Source organism: Peromyscus maniculatus, chromosome 4 (genome assembly GCF_049852395.1).
Source record: "Peromyscus maniculatus bairdii isolate BWxNUB_F1_BW_parent chromosome 4, HU_Pman_BW_mat_3.1, whole genome shotgun sequence".
Taxonomy (NCBI): Eukaryota; Metazoa; Chordata; class Mammalia; order Rodentia; family Cricetidae; genus Peromyscus; species Peromyscus maniculatus.
The window spans coordinates 27,649,710-27,677,214 of NC_134855.1; the positions used below are offsets into that span (position 1 = coordinate 27,649,710).

Genomic DNA, 27,505 nt, shown 5'->3' on the forward strand with positions numbered 1-27,505 from the left:
TGGCCATCAGAGTTGAGCTCCCTCTCATGGTGTGAGTCTCCAGCTGGATCAGTCACAGATTGGCCACTCTCACAATTTCTGGACCACCATTAGCCCCGCACATCTTGTAAGCAGGACAAATTGTAGGTAGAAGGTTTTATGGCTGAGTTGATGACCTAATTCCTCCACTGGAAGTCTTGCCCGATTAAAGAAGATGGCCAGTACAGGTTCTGTCTAAAACGATTTGGGTAGTGGTGGTGCACACCCTTAATCCCAGCACTCAGGAGGCAGAGGGAGGCAGTGTGAGTTCAAGGTCAGCCTGGTCTACAGAGATCCAGGACAGCTAGGGCTACACAAAGCAGTGAAACCCTGTCTCAAAAAAATTCCCCTCTAAAAAAAGAACAAAACAAAACAAACAAAAACTTTTGTTATCAAGATACATGAAAAGTATTTTTAATACTGGCTGTTTATATTATTATAGTTTTGTAGTATAATTCAGATCAGGAATGATGAGATCTCCCATAGTTCTTTTATTGTTCAAGATTGTTTTAGCTATCCTGAGTTGGTTGTTGTTGTTGTTTACATATAAAGCTGAGAGTTCTCCTTTCAAGACATAAGAAGAATTATGTTAGAGATTTGATGGGGATTGCTTTGAATCTGTAGGTTGCTTTGGTAGGATGGTCATTTTTACTATATTAGTCCTAATAATCCTTGAGCATGGGAGATCTTTCCATCTTCTGATATCTTCTTCAATTTCTTTCTTCAAATCCTTAAAGTTTTATGATATATGTCTTTCACTTGCTTGGTTAGAGTTACCCCAAGATATTATATATTATTTGTGGCTATTGTGAAGGATGTTGTCTTCCTGATTTCTTTCTCAGACCATTTGTCATTTGTGCATAGAAAGGCTACTGATTTTTGTGAATTAATTTTGTATCCAGCTACTTTGCTGAAAGTCTTTATCAGCTGTAGGGGTTTCCCTGGTGGAATTTTTAGGTCCACTCATATATTCTCTCATATCATCTGCAAATAATGATGCTTTGACTTCTTCCTTTCCAATTTGTATCCCCTTGATCTCCTTTAGTTGTCTTTCTCTCTAGCTAAGACTTCATGTACTATATTGAGTGAGTATGGAGAGAGTGAACAACCTTGTATTGTTCCTAAATTTAGTGGAATTGCTTTGAGTTTCTATTGATTTAAGCTGATGTTAGCTATGGGCTTGCTGTAAACTGCATTTATTATGTTTAGGTATATCCCTTTTATCCCTAATCTCTCCAGGACTTTTATCATGAAGGCGTGTTGGATTTTGTCAAAGGCCTTTTCTGCATATAATAAGATGATCTTTTTTTTTCTTTTAGTTTGCTTATATAGTGGATTGCATTTGTTGGTTTTCATATATTAAATCATCCCTGCATCTCTGGGATGAAGCCTACTTGATCATGATGAATGATCTTTTTGATGTGTCCTTGGATTTGGTTTGCATGTATTTTACTCAATATTTTTATATCTATGTTCTTAAGGAAAATTGGTCTGTAATTATCTTTCTTTGTTATATCTTTGTTTGGATATCAGGGTAACTGTGGCCTCATAAAATAAATTGGGTAATGTTCCTTATGTTTCTATTTTGTGAAATAATTTTAGGAGTATAAAAAAGTATCTTATTTAAAAGTCTGGTAGAATTCTGTACTAAAACCATCTGGCCCTGGGTTTTTCTTGGTTGGGAGACTTTTAATGACTGCTTCTTTTCCCTTAGGGGTTATAGGTCTATTTAAATTGTTTATCTAATCTTGGTTTAACTTTAGTAAGTGGTACCTACTGAGAAAATTATTCATTTCATTTAGACTTCCCAATTGGGGCTGGGGTACATGTTTTTAAAGTATGTCCTTATGATTCTTTGGATTTCCTCAGTGTCTGTTGTTTTGTTCCCCTTTTCATTTCTGATTATGTTAATTTGGATATTCTCTCTCCTTTTAGTTAATTTGGATAAGAATCTGTTGCTCATAGTGATTTTCCCAAAGAACCAACTCTTTGTTTCATTGATTCTTGGTATTTGTTCTCTTTGTTTCTATCTTATTGATTTCAGCCCTGAGTTTATTTCTTGCTGATTATTTCTAATCCTTTTGGGTGTGATTTCTTCTTTTTGTTGTAGAGCTTTCAGGTGTGTGTGCTATTGAAGTTGCTAGTATGAGATCTCCCCAGTTTTTTTATGTTTTTTTGGTTTTAGGGTTTTTTTTAGGCACTTAATCCTAAGTTTGGGTGTGTGGTGCATTCATTTTCATTCAATTCTAGAAAGTCTTTAATTTCTTTATTTCTCTCTTGACCCATTTTTATTCAGTAGAGAGCTGTTCAGTTTCCATGAGTTTGTAAACTTCCTATTGTTGATAGGCAGCTTTAATCTAGGCTTTCTGGGAGTGGGATGATTATAGGCCTGGTTTTGTCTCTGTTAGGTGAGTATTTTGTTCCTTAGTTTCTGCTTCCTCACTGGACTTTGGGAGATAGTTCTGGCTGTGTGTTGCCTGGTAGGAGATTTTCGGTGGACCTGTTTCCCTGGTATGCTCAGCTGGTATGTTCCCAGTGAATGTCTGATGGTGTTGGAGACTGGGATACTAGGATGAGTGGGGGGATGGAAGGTTGGAGGAGAAGATCTTTGTGATACATTGGGGATAGGGTCACAGAGGAAAGGGAGATCACAGCAGATTTCCAGCTTCAGAGCTGAGGATGAGACTGGATTCATTGAATCTGGGGGAGCAGAAGTAGAAGTGTGTATCTGCTTGCCTCCTACTTGTTGCCCTGGCAGAAGCAGCCCTTAGAAGCAGAAGATCTATGGGATGCACAGGAGATGGAAACACGGTGGGTAGGAAAGGCTGCCACGGGTGTTCTGCTGCAGAGCTATGGAGAGGAGAGGAGTGACTGTCTGTGGAATCCATAGCAATGTAGAAAGGGGATGAAGGAAGTCTGCAGCAGGTGTTCTGTTGCAGAGCTAGGGATGAGACTAGGGGATTAGATTTGGAAGGGAAGAGGGAGTGGTGAAGGTCTTCCGGTGGCTTAGCTGTTTCCATGGCCTGCTAGACAGCTGTGTTCCCAGGAAATGCCTGCTGGTGTTGTGGAGGCTTGGATCATGGGATAAGTACGGGAAGGAAGGTTTAAGGAGAGGATATTTGTGATGTACTGGGGATGGAATCAGAGAGGAAAAGGAGACTACATCAAGTTTTCTGCTGCAGAGCTGGGGATGAGTCTTGGAACTCATGATGAGATTGAATCTGGAGGAGCAAAAGGCTCAATTTTTTTTAAGATTTTTATTTTTATGTTTATCGATGTTTTTTGCCCGTGTGCATGTATCTGCACCACACGAGTACATGGTGTGCATGGAGGTCAAAAGAAGACATTGTATTCCCTGGAAATAGAGTTATAGATGGTTTTGAGCCACCATGTGGGTGTTGGAGATTGAACACAGGTTATCTGCAAGTGCAGCAAATGCCCTTGACCACTGAGCCATCTCAGCCCCAACATCTACCGTATAAAGTCTATTTTCTTTAGTTTGGTTACCAGTTCGTTTGAATATGATTTTTTTTCAAACATCTTTCATTTTAATTGACCTTTCCCTCTGTCCCATCATCTCCTCTATCCACTCCCTGCTTAAACTTTTCCATTCTCAGCATTCCCCTTCTATTTCTATATTTCATATGTTCTACCATTCCCCGCCCTGATACAAGCCCATCCCAATAGCTTGGCTTCTACAGTAACTCCAAGTTGAACATGCATATTTGGAGATTGGAAAACTAGGATCCAAAAATGAAGAACATATGACATTTGTTTTTCTGGGCCTTACTCAGCATAATTTTTTCAAGTTCCATCCATTTACATGCAGATTTCTTAATTGTATTTTTATTTCCAGCTAAATAAAATTCCATTGTGCATATGTACCATGTTTTCAATATCCATTTATCAGTTGATAAACATCTAGGCTACTCTGGCTTCCAGGTTATTTTGTGAATAGAGCAACAATGAACATGGATGAGAAAGTATCTCTTTAATAGAATATAGATTCCCTTGAATATACATCCAGGAGTAGAATGGCTGGGTCAGATGATAGCTCTATTTCCAGCTGTTTGAAGAACCGCTATACTGTTTTCTATAGTGGGTGCACCAGTTTGCACTTTCACCTCATAAGGGTTCCTCTTTCTCTACAACCTTAAGAATATTTGCTGTCACTTCTGGATGATAGCCATTCTCTCTTGAGTGAGACAGAAACCCCAAGTGGATTTAATTTGCATTTCCTTTGTCTAATGATGTCAAGCACTTGATAATTTATATATTAGCCATCTATATATCTTTTGAAAAGTCTCTGTTCAGATGTATTAGTTTATTTTTTGGATTGGGTCATTTGTTTTCTGTATGGTTTTGTTTTTGTTCTTTGTATGGCCTCTATGTTAATACTCTTTTAGATAAATAGGTGCCACCTGCCACTTTTTATCATGTATGGACTAGCCTTAAAGGGTTGCTACTCAATAATAATCAAAACCTAAAATTCTTATTTATTATGAATAAATCTTTTCGCTGTTTTCGATTTGCTATCCCTTCGTTCTTCATATTTTATTGCACTTCTGTGTGTATTCTGAACTTTAAAGACATCACCAGAGTGACACAAAAATGTTTCCTTTCCAGGAAACATTCATGGTAGGACAAGTAGAGAGGCTCTTGTTAAATGAACAGGAAAACTTGTACAGATAGCATCAGTGCACAGGAGCTCCCTTCCTAGATTGACACTGTGGCTTGGTCTACATGGTTGTCTTTGCAGGGATAGTGTAAAGATGGCTCTCTGGTTGATTGACTAAAGCGGTCAACACAATTCTTATTAAAACTTACTCATTTGGAGGCAGCATGGTTTCTGTTTTTCGGTTCACCATTGTCAAATGCACAGGCTTTTGAAAATGTGGTTACAGAATCAAAAATTGGCTGTATTTATGCTCCAGGGTTGTGAACTTAAAAGATTGCACCTGGGAACCCTCTTTGGGAGGCATGCCTTCCTTAATTTATTTTAAAGAATGGTGTTTGTGTACCTGATGACAGGTGATAGCTGAGTTGTAGTCTTAGTACTGTGATTCTGTATCCCAAATGTTCCATGTATGTTCACACTTCCTACTCTGTCTTCCTAACCACTGTTGAAAATGAATCTTTTCCTAGATAGCCACAGTTGTGGAGCTACATTTTGGCTAGCATTATGACAAAGGCAACCAATGCTCTGTTGGCATAAGAATCTTCTTAGAAATGAAGCAGAGTCATGTTTGGAGGTAATAAGAAAGATAAATCCAGGCCAACAAAGTCAGTCCCTAATCCAAATTTGAAAGATAGTAAGAATGAAAAACTAGATCAGCCCAAAGATATGAATATCAAGAAAAATACTAGACTGAGTGAAAAGGTAGGTAAGACTATAAACTTCACTGTAGTGACCTTTTGTTCCCCATAAACAAGACTGAACCAGACTCAGAAGTTTATCCCTCCTCAGTCTGATAACTAAGATCAATGTAGATGCCAGTTCCCAAGATTTAATGCAACTTTCATCTAGACGGCAGCAGATGGAATCTAAAATCTAAGGTGAATCAAATCCATGCTTCTGTGACACATTTTGCTAGAAATTCAAGATTGCCCCAAACTTTTATTCTATTGATGTATCATGACTTGATAAGATACTTAATATTACATTGGAATAGATTTGCTTCTTAGTAATTCTGTAACACTTAAAAATACTTCAATCCCAGTAGACCAGAAGTGGCTGCCAAAGTGCTGATGAGACTAACATGGATAAGATGATGATTGGGGGGTGGGGGGCCTGGTTGGCACACTGAAAATGCCAGGCTTTATTAAGAGCTTTCTTATCAGTTCTACAGCTGGGAAATTATCTTCATCCTTCTTATCTCAAATAAATCAACTTTTATACCAAAGTTATTATTTATCACTAATTTCTGTCATCTCAAAAGTACTGAAATAATATCACTCTAAAGTTAGTAGGATTTTTCACTTTAAAGATGTTCTTTTTAAGTATTTACTGTTATCTTCAATGTTTCTATTTAATTTTATAACAGCTAATAAATGCTTCATATTTATGTATTACTTCAAATCTGAGTTTGCCAGAGTTTAACTAGCACTGCTTAGCACTTGTACTATTGGTCATTTACTATTTTTCTTTCTTTTATGTATTGATTGATTTATTCCATCAACAAATACTAGTTGTGCATTCATATACTAAGCTTTATGCCACCTTCACAATTTAAATAACTTCATTCTTCTAATATCCTACGTGAGTTATTTTTAAATATGAATTTATACAAATACGTAATGGTTAAAATATTGAAAGATTTTATAATGTTCTACTTAAAACATTATCACATATATCAGTAGCATTTTGGGAAAGGCTACTTTGGTTTTTGTAAAGCAGATTTGTGTTCATGTTCATTAAGATCTCTGACTAATTAAGATGTAATCTTTAGCTCCACTTTACGGAGGAGAGAACTGAAGCTCAGAGAAGAGGCATTGTTAAGAACATGAGTCACAGGCTGTTCAGGCAGATCCCAACCTTGGTCTTCTAACTTTATACATAGTATTCTTCATCACCCAGAACCCCAAGACATGCTAACAATAGAATGGGAGTCTTGAAGACAGATGCCTTGTTTCTGTTATGAAATCTGTGATATGACTGGTACTCCATCCTTTGTCGTTAGACTGATCTATGGAGAGAGACATACAAATTTAGAGGGTAGCTTAATACCATGTCCGTTTAATAAAGTAATAGTAAATTCACCCTTGGGCCAGGATTCTTGAACAGATAGATGTACAGTACTAGGCATGTGTTTCCTTCTGTGGAACAGTTCTTAAATCCTGTCAGAAAGTGTGTGGTTGCCCCAGTAACATTCATGCCACTATTGTAGTGGATAATCTTGTCTCACTGATCATTGTATCTCACAGGATTCATAGCTAGGTAAGACTACTGACTGTTGATAACTCCCCCCACCTCACCCCCACCAAAGCCTACACAGCATCTTCTGGTACTATATAAACTAGTCAAGAAAGGAAGCTTCCTATTTAATACTAACCTGATTTCTCCATATCCTGTGACCATACCGTGCTTTATCTTCAGCAATAGATTTTTGCCATCAAGTTCTTGGTGGGCACCCATGAACCATGCAATATCCTATATTGTTCTTGGAATCTCCAGGATACCGCTGACCAATAACTGGAAAGGAAGTATGCAACACCTGGCAAAGGGCTTTTTGTTTGACCGTCTATGGCTTCTGGGAGGAGCATTATCCTGCTTGCAGAGTAATCCCAATTAAATGTCTTTCTATGAATATATGTATATATGAAGCTTAATTTAATAGTAGGTTTTTATGTTTTTTTCAAACAACTTCAGTGTTGGTTATCTATCTTCTACCCTCCCCACACACACACTTTGTTTTCCTCTCCCATTCCTCTATTAAACCTCCATCCCTATTTTTCCCCTTGATTCCTCATGTCACCTGTGTTCCACTACCCCTCATCCTTAAAATCTTTCTTTCCCCTTCCACTAATCATCTTAGATTTTCTAGTTCCCTAGATTATATTCCAGTTTAAACACACAAATCTAAAGATTCAATGCTATGAATGAAAACATACAAGATTTCTCTTCCTGAGTCTGAGCTTCCTCAGTATATTTTCCAGTTCCCTACATTAACCTGCAAATCTCATGATTTCTTTTTTCTTTACAACTGAATAAAATTTCGTTGCATACAAGTACCATACTTTTATTATCCGTTCATCAGATGATGGACATCTACACTGCTTCCATGTCCTAACTATTGTGAGGAGAGAAGCTATAAAAGTGGAGGAACATGAGTCTCTGTAGTTGTAGATTCTTTTGAATCTGCATGCCCAGTCATGGTATGTTTATCACTCTAAAGGTGGTGGGACATGTGAGGATGGAGCTGATAAATGAGGGGGACTAAAGTCTCATGCACTAGCCAACTTTATTCAGAGCACCAGACAATTTATACTCTGAGGGGTAAAAGGAGTCACATGAGAAATCGTACAATCACAAAGGCAAGCCACACATGACGAAAATGTGTTTTTTCGATAGGGGAATATGAATAACAACAGCTGAAGTCAACTCGGTCCTATCTGCTACACTGGGAGGGGCATGAAAACATTCCAAGAACAATTCCATGTTTTGAAGAAACCGAGATCATGAGACTCTTGTCTGGGTTTCTTGAAGTTTTCTCATAAGCACTTAGAATTCTTCTCTTGGACTGTGTTGAAGTGATATAGTTGAGACATAGAGGAAATCTATTTCTAGTTTGTTTTGAAGAACTACCACACAGATTTCCATAGTGGCTGTACCAGCTTGTACTCCCAACAAAAAATGAATGAAGGTTCCCATTCCCACATTCTTGCCAACATTTGTTGGCTTTATTTTCTTAAACTTAGCCATTCTGACTAGTGTAAGATAAAATCTCAAAGTAGTTTTAATTCACCTTTCCATGGTAGTTAAGGATCATGAACAATTAAAAAATTTTCTGATCATTTTTATTTCATCTTCTAAGAACTCTGTTCAGTTCCATGGCCCAATTTTTAAAGGAGTTGTTTGTTTTTCTGGTATTTTGTTTTTTTAGTTCTTTGCACATTCTAGACACTAATCCTCTGTCAGATACATAGCTAGTAAACAATTTTTCCCATTCTGTGGAATGCCTCTTCAGTCTATTATTTTCCTTTATAGGACAGAACAATTCATGCAATGCCACTTGCTGGTCCTTCCTTGTCTTAGTTACTATTACTGTCACTATTAATTACTATTACTGTGATAAAGCAACGTGACCAAGGCAACTTATAACAGAAAGCATTTGATTTGGCTTATGGTTTCAGGGGGTTAGAGTCCATGATGGCAGAGGAAAAGAACAGCTTAGAGCTCACATCTTGATCCATATCCACAAAGCGAAAGAGTCTTTTGAAGCCTACAGTGACACACCTCCTCCAACAAGGGCATGCCTCCTAATCCCTCCCAATCAGTTCCACCAACTAGGGAGCAAGCTTTCAAATACATTAGCCTATGGGAGCCATACTCATTCAAACCACTGCAGTCCTATTTCCTGGGTGGCCAGAGTCCTATTCAGAAAGTCCTTACCTGAGCCTGTTCTCTCTACTCTTGCTTCCAGAATTTCTAGAGTTTCAGTTCTAACATTGAAATGTTGGTTCATTTGTAGTTGATTTGTGTGCAGGTTGAGAGAGAAGGATAAAGTTTCATTTTTGTACATGTAGGTATCCAGTTTCCCCAACACCATTTGCTGAAGATGCTGTCTTTCCCCCGATGCGTGTTTTTGTCATCTTTGACAAAATTCAGGTGGCTTGGACTTACATCTTTTTATCCTCTAATTGAGTCCCTTCATAGTGTGTCAGGTTTCGCACCAGTGCAATATGTTTTGGTTAGTGTGGCTTTCAGCAATGAGAACATCTTCAGCAGAGATTTTTTTGGTTTGTGTTTTAGTTCAGGTGTATATTTAGCTATCCAGGATCCTTTGTTCTTCCATGCGAATGTTAAGATTATTTTTCAATTTCTGTAAAGAATTGCATTGGAAATTTGATGAGAATTGCTTTTTATCATTGTTAAACATGTATGAAGGGTTATGTAATGATGGCCCTTACTAGTGGCAGCATTATTACTAGAATGAAACTATGAGATTATGACCAAAGATAAAATGATAAAGTCTTCTACCAGTTTCTCACCAAGCTAGGAATAACCTGACTTGTAAGTATATAAGAATCTATTATAGGTAAAGTATTAAGTATCTTTAAATAACATGCTTCTCCAGTATAAGTTTTATAAAAATATTTGTGTGTGTTTAATATTTGTAATGTTACATTTATATGCTTGATTTCCCTGTTTTTTATTTATATGTTAACTAATTTATAAGGAAGTCTTAATTAAATCATTAAGCGTGATTTTCATTTGATGAGAATTTGAATATATTTTGTTCCTCTCTGATACCATCTGTAAGAGTACTTTTAAAGAGTTTTTTAATATTTTGTAAATATACCAATATCTTCCCTCAGAAGCAATGATACATGATCATATATATGATATATATCATACACATATTAAATAAACATTTTCCTGGAGATATATATACACACACACACACACATATGGTTTTATCACAGAAATGCAATAGTGTGTACCTTCCTTTTGTTTAGTTTCAGAAACTACTCTCATTACTCCAGGCCACTGAACCATCTATGAATAATGTAGCTCAGTATGACTGTATCTTAGAGCTTCAGAAGCAGATTTAAATGAAGAGACTATGGTCAGTAATAAACTCAGAAAATTAAAGACCACTGGAAAATCATCCAGGCATGGATTTAAAAATTGATCCTAGCACAACAGATAAAGATGCTTGCTTCCAAGCCCAAGGACCTGAGTTCAATCCCCGGGACCCACATGGTGGAAGAAGAGGATTGACTTCTGCAAGTTGTCCTCTGACCTGCACGCATGAGCCATATCACCAACACATGCATGCACACACATGAACAAATAAATAAAAATATTTAATCAAAGATAAATTTGGACATGTTACTAAATGTCAGTAAACAATATTTTTATTTTAAATAGCCTAGTAGCCTAGCTTTTTATGATGTCTATTATATTTACATGTGTGTATATATTCATATATGTGTATGTGTATTTTTGATGTGGCTTTCTTAGCTGTAAAATGATTTTATTCATTTTATTGACTTAATATGGTGGAAAGAGGTTGAATATTCTGGAATCAGTACTGTTCAATTCTGGCCATATTATTTACACTCATTACTCTCATATGTAAAATAAAATTAGTTTGTAAGATTATCATATTAAATGATAAAGTAGTTCTTTTTACACAAAACAGCCCAAATTTTTTTACCGCCCCATTCTTCACTTAATTGAAATTATTAATTGAGAACTTAAAAATATTCTGACCTATCAAATTTTTGTTCGTTTGTTTTGTTTTGTTTGTGGGGTTGTGTTTGGAGACAGGGTGTTCTCTGTGTAGCCCTGACTGTCCTGGAACTCCCTATGTAGACCAGGCTGGCCTTGAACTCAGAGATCTGCCTGCCTCTGCCTCCCAGGTGGTAGGATTAAAGGTATCCTAACAAGTTTTTCAAATTAAGGTCAACAGGCTAATTGTTGCATCTTTTGTTTCAGTGTGAACCTGAATTCTGTACTTCATCACAACTCTGAGGTCTCTCATTGTCACGGGAGACCTGGGTTAGACGGAGCTTTCTGTAGGGGGGGGGGGCTTCCCTCCTACTGGCAGGAAGTTCATTTAAAAATAAGTGAAGTTAAGCATGAGTTATACAGTGAGACAACTGTAGAGTAAAACATGATCTCAAAAAACAAGAAAGGTGTAACTATGTATTATAGTTCCCTAAATGTAATACGTATAATATCTTGTGTGTCCCTTTCATGAATGTGCACACAAAATAGAACTATACCATGGAATGTGATACTGTACATAGAAGCCTTCTGTATTCTAGAGATGTGGATACATTCAGCTCACGTGGGCTTTTTTTGGACAGAATGACACATCTCTGTATGAAGTGTGGCAGGCACAAAGATGTCGTTTGTTCTGGCACATATTCTATCAGATATTCCTAGAAAACTTGGTTTCTTTGAGACAAAATAGGAAACTACACAAATGAATACCTTTGTGTTACTTGACTGCACAGATAGAAATTCCTGTTCTCAGAAATGAAAGTGGAAACACTTTGTTATTCTTAGTGTGTGCTAGTCTGATGAGGAGGTCACAGAGAAATTATTTATAAATGACATTCATGTCTATCATTAAAATTTAAAGACAAAAGCTAATTTCTTTGCTGATAAGTACTTCCTATCCATGAAGCTTTTCCTGAACTCTGAATTTTTATATAAAAGTGGCTTTAGTAGTGAGGAGCATACAGATAAGGGATAGCTTTTTAAGATCATCAAAAATAGCAAAATATTTCCAAAGGCATTTTGATACATACACATTTCCCTCATTTTTTTTTTTCTGCTTTTCTTGAGAGAGGGGCAGAAGGTATGCACACACCCCATGCATGCAAATACCCAGTCCCAGTGGGTGGCCAAGTTCTGTGGAGCAAAAGGACTTCACAGATTTGCAGTGAAGGCAGAGCAGGAGAGAGAAACTGCAGAGTATGGGCCCCTCCTTCCTCCAGCAGCAAGGCCTAGGCATGGCTTCTCCCCTTCTCATTCTCTGACCTCTGGGGTGCCTAATGCACTCGACATAATAATTGCTTTTCACTAGGCTGTGTACAATGTGGCCTTACATCCTACTGATCACAGAAAACAGAGCTGCAAGATACGTATTACTGGCCTTTTATCAACAGGGAAAATGAGACCTAGAAAATGTAAGTGTCTGGGACTGGAGAGGTAGCCCAGCAGTTAAGAGCATTTGTCCTTGCAGAGGACCCAAGGTCACTTCCCAGCACCCTCATGGTGGCTCATAACCATCTGTAACTCCAGTTCCAGAAGATCTGATGCCCACTTCTGATATCCACAAACACCACCCATGCACAAGGTGCACATATATACATTCAGGCAGAACATTCATACAACTGTAATAAGAAAAAAAAAAAAGATCTAAAACCTTTTAAAGAAAGAATATTTAAATGCTCAATTCCTGTTTTTTTAAAAAAAAAAGAGATAAGATTCCAACCTGTTGACTCTACAGCTCCCCCTCTTCCCTGAGCACCACTCTTACCTTTGAGAGCCTAAGGCAGTGGAGAAAGTGGGTCAGGACTTGTGAGCTATATGGTTGTGTGTGCGGAAAGTTATTTAAATTCCAGCCTTTTTATTTTCAAAACACTGGCAATGTCAAAGCCAAACTGCCTTTCATTCCACTGATGCTTCAACTTAAAAGTCCCAGAATCTGCCCAGAATCAAGCAAGGACAGGACATATGATGGCTGGGGGGAGGGGAGCTCCTTCCCAGTGCCACACTCGCTATCCAGCAAGAAAGTAGAATAAAAAGCATGTCCAACACTTACAGGTCTGGGTAATGCGGTTTGGTCTTCATACCTTCACTTAGGTGGAGCCCGAGAAGTTGAAGACCCTAACAGAAGGTTTAGAAGCCTACAGCCGAGTCCGGAGAAGGAACAGAAAGTAAGCATTTTGGTTTTCCACTTTGTCTTTCCTTCAGGGGCTGGGACATCTCACTGAGTGGTTTCATGTTGTGACCCAGGTACTATTCTTTGATATTTCTCATCAGAGGACCATAATGGACACCTCAAACGATCTATTGCACAAAGACATTTTCTATGTAATTTGTGTGTGTGTGTGGCATGTGGGATTTGCTTCTTCATCCATTCTTTCCTTCCTCCATCGTCACCTCCTAACTTACAGGAAAGAAAGTGTGATTAATACTTCTTCAATGGCAATGAAATATGCTCTACAGTTTTAGTGAGTCTGTTGCTTGCAGTTCAAGCACTGGAGAGGGGCGCACCCTGCCATATGCATGGACAAGCGTTGGCAGGTCCCCCGCTGGTCAAGTGATGCCAGGGCCTTTGCTGTTGTGTCACCAGAGTTAGGGACTTGAATATAAGTTCTCTTAGAAATCTAACACGAAGTTGAACTTTGAACCACTATTATTCAAGTTTTCCTGGATTGCTTTGGTGAATAAAATATACAGATAAGCAGGTAATATTACAAAGCATTTTTATAAGGTACTTTATGAATTGTGATCCTTGTTTCACATTAAGGTAGAGAAACAAATGTAGTTCTGTATGTGGATACAGAGGATTCTTTTCAACCATGTTGTTGACATACCTCTTCAGTTCCCCATTTTCCAACAACCAAATATGATACGCCAGGGCTGGCAAGATCATTGACTCAGCAAAGGTACTTGCCCCTGAGCCCGATGGTCTCTGGAACCCTAGACCGGCACAGTGGAGGAAGAAAACCAGCTCCTCTGAGTTGTACTCTGATCTCCACATGTGCACATGGTAGTGGGCGCACTGCACACAATGAGCATGCACACTAAGTAAATGTTTTTAAAAGAAGAATTGCACATTAATCTTTATTCATTTGTGAAATGATCCTTTCACACACCCTTAAGACATTGGCTTAGTCTTTGCTGGTTTGTTTTGATATTTTATCAGAGTTTTTCTTTTTTCTTTATTTTATGTGGTGCTGGGGTAGAGCTCAGAGTATTGTAAATACACAAGTGCTCTACCCCTTACTAGTCCCACTCACCATCCTTTTAAAAACACCAGCTTCACTTACGTGGTTAGTCATAGATCTTCCATAAAAGATCCAGTTTCTCTACTCTCAAGTGGCACTTCTCCTGCAGAGGTTGGATGTAGGACAAGACCAGTAAAATTAATGCAAGCAAAAGTATGGATATTGTGAAATACCAATGTCACACATTTATAGTGAGTCGTTGGATGCTCAGTGGTGCCTATGCTTTTGTTTAAAAGACCCCAAATGTTTCTGTCTGTGAAGCACACTATGTACTTGGGTTATTTGCAAGATATATTGGTGACACAGAAGTAAATAACTTTCTCCACATGCTTGCAAATGCTGCTTTGAGATGAACTGGATCTCTCCCCATGCCTTACATTTCACTTAGACTGCTTCTGAAAGGTAATGCATAACACACAATTTTAAAATTATTTCTTTAGAACTAGTTTACTGTTTGTGGTCAATTAATATGGGACTGTCTAAAGCAGTGCTCTTTATCATAAGTAATCATACAGTTTATCACACAGATTAAAAAGAAAGAAGAAAACACAAAGCAGAAGTAGTAAGATGCAGCCATATTTATCATATTGTTCTCTTAACCACACTGGCTGGCCTTGTGTACACAGTGCAGGGTTTTACATTACACACAAACATTGTTTTCTTTTGTGTTATTCTCCCAGTCACAAGATAAGCCACAATTATTGAGCCCATTTGCAAATGAGGACATTCAGACCCAAATATCCTGAATAATTAGTTGAAAGTTACATAACTGATAAATTATATTGAACCAAATCACTTATTTATTCATTTATTCCCAATTTTATTTATTCCTAATTTAGGAAAAAAAAACTGTGCCAGGCACAGTGCTGTATTCCTTAGAGACAGATTCAGAAACACACAATTAAAATGTGAAAATAGCAAGGAAAGCATTATATGTAAGTATATATGAGAAACACAGAGAAGTAACAGTGAACTCAACAAAGAACGGTTCCTAGAGCTGGGCAACTTGGTGCACACCTTTAATCCCAGTACTCAGGAGGCAGAGACAGATGGATCTCTTGAGTTCAAGGCCAGCCTGGTCTACCTGGTGAGTTCCAGGACAGGCCATGTAAAGAAACCCTGATTCAAAAAGACAGAGTGAAAGGTGGGGGGAAAGAGGAGGAGGGGGAAAGGAAGGGAGGGAGAAAAGGAGGGAGAAAGAAGAAAGAAAGAAAACAAAAAGAATGGTTCCTAGAGATGACAACTAAGCCAAAGCTTACTCATTACCAAAATGGGCTCAGGTAGGACAGTATTTAGATAATGTCAGTACTGAATTGGGAGAAAGCATCACATAGACCATTTTAAGTGTATGGCCAGAAGTATAAGCAGGAGCCAATATAGTGGCTCTTTGCTTTATTTGAAGTACCCAAAGTGGGCCAGGTGGTCAGATTTTCACTTTGATATGAGGAGGAATCTTAAGAAAACAGTCTTAGTGGTAGAAGATCATCTAGGAGTTCTTGCCAGTAGCCAAGGAAGGACCCAAGCAGTAATGAAGCTGGAAAAGAAGACATGTGCTCAGGAAATATTTAGGAGGTAAAATTAACAAAACGTGGTGATGATCAAAATAGGAAAGAAAGCAATCAAGGACTTGGGCTTGCGAGATTAGGAAAGTACTGGAAACAGTAACTAAAACAGAAATATGGAGGGAACTGTTGGCTCTACTTTGGGTCTGTTGTGGAGGGAGCTGACAGATGAGTCTGAGACTGGGAAACTGGCATTTGACATGTAAAAATGTTGCCGTCATGTAGAAGTACTCTGCCAACTTGGAGATTAGTGCACTAAGGACTGAATGCTGGAAAATGAGACATTGAACAGAAAGAGGAAGGTGGGGCAAATGACCAGGGAAAAAGAGAAGAACCAGGGGAAGAGAGGAAGGCCTTAGAAGACAAAGGCTGAAGCTGGGCATGGTGGCTTACGCCTGTAATCACAGCCCTCTGGGTGGTTGAGGCAGGAGGATCACCATGAGTTCAAGACTAGCACAGACCAGACAGTGAGAACCTGTCTCAAAAAGAGAAAGAAAACAATGATTGAAACCATCAACAGAGATCCAGTGAGACAAGAAGTAAGACTTCTCCATTGCATTGGGCAATTTGGAGGCCATGTGACCACAGCAAGGCTGGTTTCCAGTCCTTTGGTGATATATAAAGTGTAATGATACAGTTCAGGAGGCAGTGGTGTGGCATGGTGGAGAGTCACTCATACCATGCAAACACAGCATCCATGTGGAGAGTTTATTATGAAAGAGAGGGAGGGAGAGAGAGGGAGGGAAAGCAGAGGTGTGCCCACTTCGTGACAAGAAAGGGAGGAAGGGGAAGAAGAAGGGAGGGGCTTTTCCTTAAAGGGTGCTTCACATCATGACACCGGGTGGGTCCCCGAGGGGTGGGCCAGAATGCCAACACAAAGGGCTCATGGGTTGTGGAATAAAATAAGGAAGTAGAGAGGGGAGATCACAGATGTTCACTATCTTCTGTACTCTTCCTGTGAAGTTTTCTTGGAAAACTACAATGAAGGTGGGGTGTTTTATTTTAGGTTTTTTTGTTTGTTGTTTTTGTTTGTTTGTTGTTGTTGTTTGGGGTAAGTGTGTGTGTTGCATGTGCGTGTGCGTGTGCGTGTGTGTGTTGCCGGCATTGTATGTACACCATGCACGTGCCTGGTGCCTGTGATGGTCAGAAGAAGGAGTCAGACCCAGTAGAACTGGAGTTACCTGTGGTTGGCAGCAGCAGAAAGCTGAACACGGGTCCTGTGCAAGAGCAGCAGTACTTTCACCAGAGCTGCAATAGGAGATTTTTTTTTTTTTAGTTACTTTCTCATTGTGAGAAAAATACCTGACAAAAGCCATTCACAGGAGAAAGGGTTTATTTTGGTTGACAGTTCCACAAGGACACAAACCCGTCCTTGTAGGGAACCCTTGACTGCAGGCTGGTAAGGCTTGGTGGTAAGAATTAAAAGCTGGCTGGTCACATTGCATCATGACTCAGGAAGCAGAGAGTCAGCAGGGAGTGGAGCAAGGTTTAAAACCTCAAGGCCTATGTCCCGGGAGTCCACTTACCTCCTAAAGGGTTAACAGGACCAAGTGTTCTCATATGTACAACAGTTTACGTTCAAACCACAGTGACGACAGAGATTTAAGTATTGTTGTAGACTAAGAAGAGGATAAGTCTGAAAAGCAAAAGTGTTTAGAGATTTAAAAGGTTGATTCTTGACCTGGATTCATACCCTGTTTTTTGCTGCTCTGCATCCCTGTTCCTTAATCTCTCTGAGCCTACATTCAACATATAAAATGTGCATATTAATTTCTACTTTAGGATTACTATAACATAGATAATAATATAGAGAGCCTTACACATAGTACCTGGCATATATAGTTGAAAGTAAAAGAAATAAATTATCCAGTATTTTTGCCAGTTGAAACTTGTTGTTATAGTAAATGTTTAGAAATTTATGTAGTCATTTTAATTGTTAATACCTTAAACTACCATGTCATAAGTGAATATCTTTCAATTGACATAATAATCACATTCTAACCATAAGAAGTAGTAACATTTTAATAATTTAGGTTAATCTTTTGCTTAAAGAAGTGGTTCTACAAAAGAAAAATTCCAAAGCTTTTTGATACATTATTATTTTCAATTACAAGGTGATACAGCTTTCTATGTGTACAAATTCTTACAATTACTTGATATCTCGTAAAGCTGGAAAGTGGTAAATGATAAAAAAAAAATAAGCCAAATATATTTTCACTTTAAAACTGAGAAATGCCACCACATACCTGAGTTATGGAACATGTAGAAATCAAGCTGGTACCAACTTGCAAGTTTCATCCCTACTGAATAGCTTTCATAGTGCTAGATAGAGATGCTTTGTAGGCTACCAGGAGAAAAAAAAAATCCACTTTCTTATCCAGCTATGAACCCAGCGAACTACAAGAATGAGCATCCTGGCTCACAAGTACAATAGCGGCATGGGTATTAGGGAGCAACCAACCACTTTTTTAAATATTAGATCTAAGAACTTATCCACAAGATAGAGTGCATGCCCGGTACCACTAACCTGGTCAAAAACTCATTGCTGGCTAGGTCACAGGCCCTAGGGGAGAAGCTGCTACTATTAGTCTGCCAATAATATTATGGATATAGTATCAAACTGTTCCTAAGATGTTTATATCCATAAAGTAGTATATCTCTCAACCCTCATCAGAGAAACTTCTTTTTAGTAGATGGTGATTAGTGTAAAGACCCACAACTGGTCAGCATGTAAAGAATAAGAAACTGTGAAATGTTAGGTTCTAAATAAGATAGTTGCATCACACCTTTCCTCCCAAGGTTCAGGGTTCATCTCAGAATGGGGAACAACCAAAAGATTTTTAAGAGCCAGAGGTAGTGAACATCTGCAGTAAAGTAGTATTTTCCAGACCCAGCTGCATGCAAGACACACAGCAGCTGTGACTGATGTACAGAAGCAGGCTAGCCAAAATTCCAGCATGGATGGGGAGGGACTCTACCCTTAACAGAGGAGCTATTGGCAGCTGAGGGCTGTGGAGGAGGTAGAGTCAGTTTTCTTCAGGGCTGTGGCCAGAGAGCCTACCATGCTTTAGTCAATGGTCTTATACCCATGTACATCCAGCTAGCACCAAGTGGACTCAGTGGGTTGAAAAGAAGAGGAGGATGGGGGAGGAGGAGGAGGAGGGGGAGGAAGAAGCAAATGAAGTTGGGAGGGGAAGTGGTAGGGGGGAGGAGAAATATCGGGTTGTAGATTTGATGAAAATGAATCATATACATATACAAAACTCCTACTAAACAATAAAAAGAGTAAATTCAACTTAGCTTTTTTAATTGTCTTAAATTTTCATACTGCTTATGGATTAGATTTTCAGAGTACAGAGTTCTTGACTTTCCGTTTTTATGCAAATTTGTTATGTTCTACCTGAAATGAGTCACAGACATTCTAAAGTGAATCTTATAAAGTCATACATAATTTCTCAGTTCACACTTACATCTTATATCATTCGCAGATTTTACCTGGCCTTTTTATTTTCTTTTTTACTAGTAAAGATAAAGATAATATATGACAATATAGTCAAAAGAGATGAGAAGTGGCAATTATCTCCATTAATGACTATAAATGTGATTATATGAATGTCTACTGCTTAATCAGTTAGGGTTCAGAGTGTCCATTAGTAAAAATGTTTATTATTAAATGTCAGCAGGAAATAGAAAATACTAGCTGAGACTCCACAGGAGGGCTCTCAAGACTGGAAAACCCAAATTTGATTAACCGTCCCCTTTAAGAACTCATGGAGCCTTGCCTTCCTCTTTTAAGCTCATTCGTCCCCAGCACAAATCCTGTGAAAATTGGTCCGTGGATGTGATAGCTAGAAAGCTCTGTCTTTGCCTCTTGACTCTCATGGTGCCTTCACACAATCCCATGCTCCACATCTGGATGTTTATTCTCTTCCCAAAAATAGTCATTCTCCGTCTAGTATCTGTTTCAGTTTATTATAACGAAACCTTGTGCTCTTCACTCTAAATTAACATTGAATGTTTTGTTTTATTTATCTGGCGGGGGCCGCACATGCGTGTGCCGTGGCAGACGTGTTGCTGTCGGAAGACGGCTTGTACGGGTTCTTCTCTTCTTCCACACATTCCTTTCCCTTCTGGGTCAAACTCAGGTCATCGGGCTTTGATAACAAGTGCCTTTACCCACTGAACCGTTTCATATTGCATGTATTTTTACAAAGTTTTTAATGATTGGGTGAACAATGAGTTCCTAATGTTCTAACTTTGTATTCAATAAGTAATGTTAAATCATTTCTGTACTTTCATCATAATGTTACTGTGTTCCTTATTGGAAAAAAATCATGACTCTTACTTTAAAAAGTTATTTATAGTTAAATATACATTTTCTTCATTACTAAATTATAATTGATTTCACTCTTTTCACCTAAAGAAATCACAAAGTATTACATACACACAGTTATCACAATACCTACTTCATGAGATTGCTGTTAAGATTAAATGAGATAATACGTAAAGATCTGACACAGTTCTTTGCAAATAGAAGCCTTTCAGTAAATAGAAAGTACTTTTGCTGTTAAGATTCATGGGAGGGCTGGCGAGGCAGCTCGGTGACTGAACGTGCTTTCTGAGTTCAGCCCTAGGATCCACATGGTTGGAGAGAACCAACTCCCACAACCTGTTCTTTAACCTCAACACCATGGATTGTGCACTATCAGACTTAAAATAATTAATTAATTAATTAAAAAAGATTCAAGTAGATGATGGATTTTTTAATGAAATATTTCTTCTTTTTAGCTATTTAGAACTTTTTAGGTATAGTCCATTTTAATTCCATAATATGTTACAATCAAAATACATAAAAATTAAATATCCTTGAAACTGAAAAACAGGAGAGATAGCTAAATGGTTAAAAGCACTGGCTGCTCTTCCAGAGGCCTGAGGTTCAATTCCTAGCATTCACACAGTAGCTAACAGCCATCTATAAATCTAGTCCCAGGGGATCCAATGTCTTCTTTTGGTGTTGGTGGACACCTGGCATGCACATGGCGTACAAACTTACTTGCAAGCAAAACACCCATATGCATAAGTAATTTTTTTTAGTTTTTGAAAGAATATAAATGCCTGTTTCTCAATCCAAAAGACAAAATAAAGACAAACCTATTAAATGCACTGCAGCAAGTGTGATATTATTGGGCAGTTTGCCCATGGAGAATATTCTCAGCAGATAGCCTTTAAAAGGGGTCCTAGCCCAAACTTAGCCAAACAAAAATGGCCTCAGAGTTCTGGATTTGAGCTTCTTCCAAACTGCCCATGATCACACTTACAAACTCCTTACAGGAAAAACAACTCAGAGTGACTCTACAAGATGGAGGAGTCCAGAAAACTGGAATGGCAGGCAGTATATATGTGGAAATGCTGTGCCCTGCCTGGGTAGAAAGAATGAAAAATTTATATCAACTTGAATGGTGCCCCAAAATAATGATACAGGAATACTGGTATGGTGATGCATGTCTTTATCCCATCATGGGGGGAGAGGCTTCAGAGTTCCAGGCCAGCCTGATCAACATTGGCAAGACCCTGCCTCAAAATGATGAGGATGAGGATGATGATATAGTAATGGAAAAAGATGAGTTGTGTATCATGACAGCTTTTGTGTGTGTGTAAATGCAAAAGCAATTCTGTCCATGGGCGTATCATATAAAATGTAAGCAAGGGAGGCATATGGGAGAGAGTGTGAGACTGAGACTAGTCACCAAGTAGAAATACCAGATTCATCTCTTTGATAAAGAATACTTCATAGGAACATTTAATTTATTAACAACCCATTTCTGGTGAGTGGGTATGTGGGGATTATCTTGTTCTCTGAACTTCTCTGCATTTTTAGCTTTTTTTTTAAATTATTGGGGGAAATATGTATGTATAGAGATAGATAGATAGATAGATAGATAGATAGATAGATAGATAGATAGATAGATAGATAGATAGATAGATAGATAGATTATAAGACCAGCAAAAGGTGGAGGGAATTGTTGGTATTATCCTTATAATTGGTTAAAGTTCGTAGGCTAATCTTTTCTGTCAGTTGAACTGACTTACATACACATTTGTTTTACCAAGATATAGGACCATTTATGTTCACTTTGGACAAATTCACTTAGGAAATATATGCAGCACTCATGGTGTGCCTAGAAGTATAATACTCAAAGGTGGATAACTGAGCATCTGTAAGGCACAGGAAAAAAAACAAAACAAAACAGGAATTGTCTGGCCATTGTGCACTGAGGATAAAACCTAGGGAACACTCTGGTAAAGGGGAGGACTTCATCTAAAGGCATCCCACTGAAGTTAAGGTGTGTTTCCCCCCAAAAGGACACATCTCCAACCTCTATGTTGATGCTGAGATACGACTTCATTCTTGCCAAGCCATGCTAATGGTAACCTGCTCTAGCAGTTTGCCTCAGCCACTGTCCCATCACATGTCCCGGGGGGAATAGGTTGCCTGCATTTTCAGAAGATTAAGGGGGATAGATTTATACATATAGATGAGGGGAAGGAAGATAGGTGAAAAGGATGTGTAGCCGTAGAGAATGTCAGTTTGCTTGACTGTAGTAATGGGTACAACAGCTTCATCCATATCCGTTTCAAAAAATGTGTGGTATGTTATTCATGAAAACGCGAAGTGGAATGCTGAGCAGGAAAGCAATCGTCAGAGGAGAGACAGGCACCTGAGTGTCATTCTGTGTCTGTTGAAAGTCATTTCAGTTTAAGGAACAACGTGGTGAAACCGGCCTCTGAGCCTCAAGTGTGACAAGGGAATAAGCTATTTCTTACCTGGACAGTGCATCAGATTTTAGCTTTCTTGCTCAATTCGCCATAGCTGAGATGATCCAGAAAGGGCGGAGGGAGCTCCCTAGTGGCCAGAGGCTGCAGTTCAGTCCCTGTGTCCTAGCCACAGTCTGTTTCCCTGCTGAAGAACAGCCAGGCAAGAGGCACTGTGGGCCAGGCTGGATTCTGGTGGAAGCAGCTGCTTTGAAAGCCAAGAGCCCCTGACCCAACCTTCTTCACCAGAATGCAGAAGAAGCACATGGTGGAGTGAGCGTCCTGTGTTCATCTTTTCAAGGTGGTGTTACCGTAATCATTAGTGTTCAGTGGTGGGAACTCCAGAGTGATGTGTTATGGCCTGAAATATTTCCAAATGTGAATCTAAATTTGCTTCCTCTGGTAGAATTGATATATTTGTCTTCTGATTGGGGAATTAAATCAAGCCTTTTGTTTCTTTAATTTGTTAATCTGGCATGTTATTTTCATTAATTCCAGAAGTGGAAAGCTAAATAACCATTTAGAAGCTGCTATTCATGAGGCCATGAGTGAACTGGACAAAATGTCTGGGACCGTAAGTTAATTTATTTTTCTCATTATACTGTGTTTCTTTGAAAATAAATCGAATGAACACTTTTTTGGTAGCTTCTCTTGAACATTATGGAGCAACTCTCAGAGCAGTGCCGAACTGATACCAGAAAAGCATTCAAGAAAAGGGAGCCTGTAGTAGCTATGGCTTTATTTTTTCTGAGATAAGTAATATTTCTTGTCCTACAAAGGTTCAGTAAGTGTCAGCAGCAATATGGTGAGGTCCCAACCACAGCTTTCTGCATTTGACTGTGAGTAGCAGTGGCCATCAATGTAACCAAAATATTCAGAAATGCAAACTTCACTCCCACTCCACATGTTCAAGGAAAAAAGTGAGATTAAAAAAGTTTGGTCAATTTCAAAATGATTTCTCATTTTCCTTCTGTTATCTTAAAATTAAAATGTTTTGTGCAAAGTTCTGTTAGTATAAACTGTAAATTTATCACTTCCTGTGATTAAGGAAGTAATATGCTTTCTCTTCACATTTTTGTTGAGCTATGCATTGGAGAGTTTGAGGTGAGAAGTACAAACCATTCTGTCCTTCACATACAGACTTAAATAAACACACAAACAAATTTTAGTAATCTCTTTGAAGTAAGAATTATTTCAGGCTATGTAGTAATGAAAAGTAATTTACCAGCACTTCAACTTAGGTCATCCGAATTCTAACAACCCATCCAGTGGCTACTCAGTGATGGGTGACATAGAGGTTCACAAAACATTGCCATTGGTGAGGGTCATAAAAATTTGGTAATCTAACCTACAGTAGAGTGCCACTGAGTTTCCTGATAAACTTGGAGATCTAGACCAGTGGCCATCAACTCAGCATCTTTTAGGACCAGGTGTCCACTGTCTACAAGTAAAGAGGATCAGGTAGGAGAGCAGCAGCCGTTCTAGAATTGAGAATTGCCAACAGAGATGTGCTGCTTACACCGCTGACCACTCCCAGTCTTCGGATTTCAGCACCAAAGGGCATGTCTCACTTGATTCTGGTGCCCTCTGAGGAAGGTGCTACTCCACTCAGCCACTCACATCCTAGATGCTCTGTAAAGTGCCCACCACTCCTTAGGACCTTGACATGTTCCATGTTCCATATAGCCTTTGCATCCTGCTTAATAGTGAAGAAAGAGGGCACAGAGATTTGTCAACACAGCTTTAGTCAGCCCAGACCTCCTCAACTCAAGTGGGTTAGGAAATGCATTATACAATGTACCTTATGATGTAAAAGATAAAAATGGTTTGGTCTTCATCTCATTACTCTCTGTCTTGGGATATTTGGCCTTTGTGGCCATCAGGCATTGGCAACTAATGATGCATTAGTGGAGTGTGTTCTTCAGAAGCACTTCCCCCTTTACACTCCAGGAGAGTTGAGCCATGGGGGAAGTTGCATTGGAGTTGACAGATGTCTTCAACTTTCATGAGAACCCAAAAGTAAAATGTCTCATGTTTACAATTGTTTGAAAGATATTAAAGCACTTGTATATACACAAAACATTAAAACACTATATAGCTAAGTAACATACCTTTTCAGGCCACATTGGACCTACAGATTACTAATACATTGTTGTGGATAAAGACTCTTTCCTCAGTTACATAGCTCCTTGTTTGTGAATTGCAGTTGTACTTGTTTTAAAACCATGTGTGGAAAGGGTCTGGAGAAAGAAGCAGTCCTGGAAGTTCATGAGCATTATCTTAAGTTTTGAATACTATTTTTCAAAAAAAAAATTTTACCCTTGACTAAAGACAGTAGCCTCTGCTGTTGTCTAAACTTCCTTTTTATAATTAGATCAGTGTTGGGAACTGAATCTAAGGCTTCATGCATGCTTGGCAAACACTTACAGCTGAGTTAGTTCCTAATCCTTAAACATTGTATTTAAAGCACATAATTAACCCAACTGATTGTTTTCCTAAGTCTAAGTTCTGTGACATTATGTTGGTAGGTTAAAATTGGCTGTGGTAGAAGTATTTACACCCTGGGAATTGGCAGATACTACAGTGGCTTTTTTCCAATGCTACTTTTAAACATTTACTTTGGCCACAGCTTCAGGTCTCCTGTCTTCTGTGTCTTACTTCATTCTTTGACATCAGTAAGACTCACTTCCTGTCCCTCAAAATGTATCTGCTGTCTAATGCCCTGGTACCAATCAATCCTTTTTCAGCTTGGCACACAGAATTAAATGCTCCTAGTTCCTATGCTAGTATATAACAGTGAGTTGTATTAACTTTTCTTCCCAACTTACACAAGCTCAGGCCTGCCGATGAATGGTAGTGGTGTTCTGTTGTCCACACCAGTTCTTCTCATGAACAAACGTCCTTGGACTGAACTACATGTACATGTTCTGATCTTTGACACTTTGTGGTGGTTATAAAATAAGTGGTGTGATGAATAGAACAAATGAATATTTGGTATGCATTTCCCTGACTCTCCAGGACATAATGAGACTGTTGATCCAGGGATCTCTGGCTGGCAGTTCTTCAACTCCGATTATCAGTTTCTACTATTGCTCAAGCCTTGTCGAAACAGTGTACAGATTTAGGTCTTCATAAATTTTTAAAGTGTCTTAGGATAGCAGTGATTGAAAACAGAGCAGACTGTTTTCTGCCCTATTTCTTTGTCAGAAGTCAGATGGTATTTGTGGTTCCAATCTTCCTGTTGTTTTTTTTTTTTTCCCACCTTATTTCCAGGTTCATCAAATCCCACAGGCTGACAGACAGATGAGGCCCCCCAAGCCCAAGAGGAGGAAGATCTCCAGATAACAGAGACTATTCCACTGGCACACAGTGCTTATCAAAGGAGCATGCACAGATACATCTGTATGTAGGTATCGATACGGCCACCGTTAGATCCAAATGTAAACTATGGCAGATAGGTACCACCATCACAGGGTGCCAGAAGGAGCAGTGATGGAGATGTGCTGTGATCAGGAAAGAAAATGAATGTTCAAAACAAAACAATCAAAATCCCTGTGTGAACCAAGTGATAAATGGTCAAGTGATTGCTGAGAAATGTTTTCTATTATGCTAAAATTGTGATTATAAGAAATAGTCCAAATGTTTCTGAAGAATTTTCAGTGTTGTATATAGAAAATACAGAATTTCATGGCGATATTAGAAATGTAAATATTGTACAATATTGTCATGTACAAGCATACTTAATGCACACTTTATCTTTTATTGTACAAAGAAATAGTGTACAAAAATCTTTGGTTTCTATGGAGTACACCTACCAGAGACTACCAGTGTAAAGTGATAAATAAAAATACAACCTAAATGCTTTTCTATGATAATGTAAAAGATGCTGGTTTTGTATTTAACAGCAGAGAAAAGGCATAATGATGTAATAGGGAAGTCATGGCATACACTGCACACCACCGAGGGGCCATCTATAATGTCTCTTTAGCAGGAGCCTTGCACAGAACCGCTAGACTCAGTTTTTGGTGTCTAGGAAAACTGCAAATTTCTGAAGAGATGAGGGCTCATGGGCCTAAATCAAGAATTCAGAATCTCAACCATTTGCTACAATCTTATTGTTTTACAGTTTCAGACATTTGTATAATGAACTTGAGTCATTCTCTCTGCCTCCATTCCCCGTCTTGTATCCCGTCCCCCCTTTACAGTGAGTCCCCGTCCTATTTTCATGTCTTCCTGTGTGTGACGCACTGAATCTGAGTAGAGTTTCTTGCCTGAGCATGGGTGGGAGGTTATTTACCGGAGCAAGGCAACTTCCCAGTGGATCCACCAGAAGAGAAAATGACATGCCCTCCCCCAGCAGCCATGAACTGCTAATAGTCGCTCGGGGTAGAGTGAGGCCAAATGGGTCCCTCCAGCATCCATGATGAAATGCTGATATAGTCAATCACGTGCAAGTCTTGTGCAAATAACCACAGCTGCAGTGATGTGGAGGGGGGACATGGCTGTGGCGTATCCAGAAGACATCTCCCTGTGTTCTGGCTCTTAGATTCTCCCCACCCTCTTTTCCTGTCTTGGAAAAGTGACATACATGGCTGTTCCATTTAGGGCATTTTTTAAAAACTACGTTTTAAAGCAGAATAGGTTTTATAAAATTTAAAAGCCACTTAGATGAACTATTTTACTCAGTCATTTATTTAGTAAATATTTGGTAGCCACCTGTTGAACTAGCTAGCTTTCCACCAATGATGTTTAGAATCAAAGGTTTTCTACAGACAGCATCTAACGAGGTATAACTTTTCATTTCCACACATGGAGGCAAAAGCCACACGTTGCAACCATTAACAGACCTGAGGGTGATGTCGGTTCAGTTTTTATTGTTTGTAGTGAAAAAAAGAAATCAAACCACATTTCGTATC

General features: G+C 38.7%; 1 protein-coding gene across 21 annotated transcripts in view; it reads left to right on the plus strand.

Moving 5' to 3' along the window:
- The window catches only part of Mbd5 (methyl-CpG binding domain protein 5), a 368,286-nt gene extending 341,815 nt beyond the window's left edge, over positions 1–26,471 (plus strand). For all 21 annotated transcript variants that reach the window (XM_076569410.1, XM_076569418.1, XM_076569408.1 and 18 more), the window contains 3 exons: positions 13,064–13,137; positions 23,088–23,163; positions 25,863–26,471. In XM_076569410.1, the coding sequence (XP_076425525.1) occupies positions 13,064–13,137; positions 23,088–23,163; positions 25,863–25,934 (222 nt within the window). In that variant the 3' untranslated portion in view covers positions 25,935–26,471. The remainder of the gene's footprint in view (positions 1–13,063; positions 13,138–23,087; positions 23,164–25,862) is intronic.
- Positions 26,472–27,505: the final 1,034 nt, after the last annotated feature.